Here is a 2,134-nt window from a genome sequence, read left to right as displayed (position 1 = left end):
AGAACCCACTATTACCCACATAAAAAAAACCCAGGAAAGTGTTTCTTGTCTCCCAAACATCATTAAAATAAGATCTGGTTGCAAAAGTGGGTGAAGTGGCCCTTTAAGAAGTGGTCATCATTAATGCTTATAAGAATAATAATCGTTTGAAGCAGTTTAAAGCAGTCATCTAGCCTGGTGTCATTTGGTCACAAACCAAAAAAATAAAATAAAAATAAAAACTAATATACAGACGAAAAAGCTAACACTCACACTAAAACAGAAGGATTCTAGACGGAGCCACAAAGGTTTTGATTAAAAAAATAACATTGTCGTTTACAAAGAACCGTAGAACAAAATGGTTCCACAATAGAGCCTCTTTCGTGGGGGGCCTTTTTGTAGAAGATGGAGGTACTTGAACACCTCACAGCAGAAGAGAGAGAGACACATTCGAGTTACACTGTTGTCTCTTTGTGAAAAGGAAGAATAAAAAGAGTTACGTTTACGATCCATGAACACTGTACAAAGCCGACGACGTACGAAAAGGTGGTCGTACGTTGGTGTCGCGCGGCGGCGCTGGGGGTGGTGGGGAGGGGCCCCGCTCACAGGGGTCCGTGTTGCGCCTCGTACTTGGTCAACATGTTCTTGGTGCGACCGAGCTCCTTCCGCAGGTCGGCCACTTCCTGCCGCAGGGCCCCGTTCTCCTTCTCCAGGAAGCCGGCGCGGATGGCGATCTGGTTCTCCTTGAGCCGCCGCGCGTCCCGCGACCGCTTGGCCGCCACGTTGTTCTTCCTGCGCCGCACCCAGTACCTGTCGTCCTGAAAGAGGAAGAGGAGAGAGGAAGGTTAGTCGCTGACGTTTAGCCATTTTTTAGACCTGAGAACAGATTCTACAAATGTCTTCTAAATCCTGACAGTTTTCTGAAAAATCCATGTTTCTATGTCAGACAGACAGACAGACAGACAGACAGACAGACAGACAGACAGACAGACAGGCAGGCAGGCAGGCAGGCAGGCAGGCAGGCAGACAGACAGACAGACAGACAGACAGACAGACAGACAGACAGACAGACAGACAGACAGACAGACAGACAGACAGACAGACAGACAGACAGACAGACAGACAGACAGACAGACAGACAGACAGACAGACAGACAGACAGACAGACAGACAGACAGACAGGGCTTTGAGAAGGTGATGTGTCCATTAGTGAATTAGCGAGGGCTTGAGTCCCTGCACACTACAGTACTCTGCTGCTGTGAGCCAACCAATATGTCCCGCAATCAGCTTATACGGCAAATCCATCTCTGGGTGGGAGGGCAGCCAGCCACGGCACGCACCAATCCACTTTGATTTGAATGACAATAAAATTAAAAAGCCAAATCCCCCTAAGCCCCCCCTGGAGAGAGACAGAGGGAGAGAGAGAGAGAGAGAGAGAGAGAGAGAGAGAGAGAGAGAGAGACAGTCCTTCCTTCACTACCTGTTCCCAGAACACCCATCACCCACCATGGTAACCCGATTGCATTACACCTAAAAGCACAGCAGTTTCCCAAATAGTGGGTCGGGACCCATTTGTGGGAGGTAGATCTATTCTACGTCCATGGCAGTCAGTGTGTTACGTCAGCCCCTTTTAGACTCTTTTAACGAATAGCGAACATGGACTAAAAGGCAAAGCCCTAAATGCCAAACACAGGGACGGCCAGGTAGAAAGTTCAAAAGAGCGTGGACAACAGTCGAAGGAACGACCGCGTAAATAACAAAGGAAACGTAACCATCATGCTGCCACAGACGAAAAACAGTTTAAGTCCACACTATTGATCCATAATGTATAAATGATAGATAAGGGTTCAGGACAACGAGGCCTTTTCGTGTAGGGGTCAGAATGAAATTTGGACTTAGACTGTTTTTCGTCTGTGGTAGCCTACTCATTATTATAACAAATCTTATTCATGGTTTTACCTTCATGCCCTCGGGGATGAAGATCTTGCGCGCCTTCTTGATCATGGGCTGGGGCTTGAGCTCCTCAGCGGAGAACTTGCACTTGCGTGGGTCGAACATCTCCTGTCCCGGGACGCTGGACAGGGCCAGGTCGGCGGGGTCGGGCTCGTAGCCAGAGGGGACCTGGATGGAGTCCGGGTCGATGCTGGGGCTGGGG

At 49.0% G+C, this 2,134-nt stretch overlaps 1 protein-coding gene across 1 annotated transcript in view; it reads right to left on the bottom strand.

Annotated features, from left to right (window-relative positions):
- Positions 1-393: 393 nt before the first annotated feature.
- Positions 394-2,134, bottom strand: part of stxbp4 (syntaxin binding protein 4) — a gene marked incomplete at its 5' end in the record, with an annotated part of 91,960 nt that continues 90,219 nt past the window's right edge. The window contains 2 exons of the mRNA XM_079491900.1: positions 394-797; positions 1,939-2,134. The exon at positions 1,939-2,134 is cut by the window's right edge and continues 25 nt beyond it. Of these exons, the coding sequence (XP_079348026.1) occupies positions 582-797; positions 1,939-2,134 (412 nt within the window). The 3' untranslated portion in view covers positions 394-581. The remainder of the gene's footprint in view (positions 798-1,938) is intronic.

Source organism: Electrona antarctica (genome assembly GCF_951216825.1).
Source record: "Electrona antarctica genome assembly, chromosome: 22".
In the NCBI taxonomy this organism is placed as follows: Eukaryota; Metazoa; Chordata; class Actinopteri; order Myctophiformes; family Myctophidae; genus Electrona; species Electrona antarctica.
Note: the sequence above shows the minus strand (reverse complement) of the source record. Positions and strands in the feature narration are given on the sequence as shown.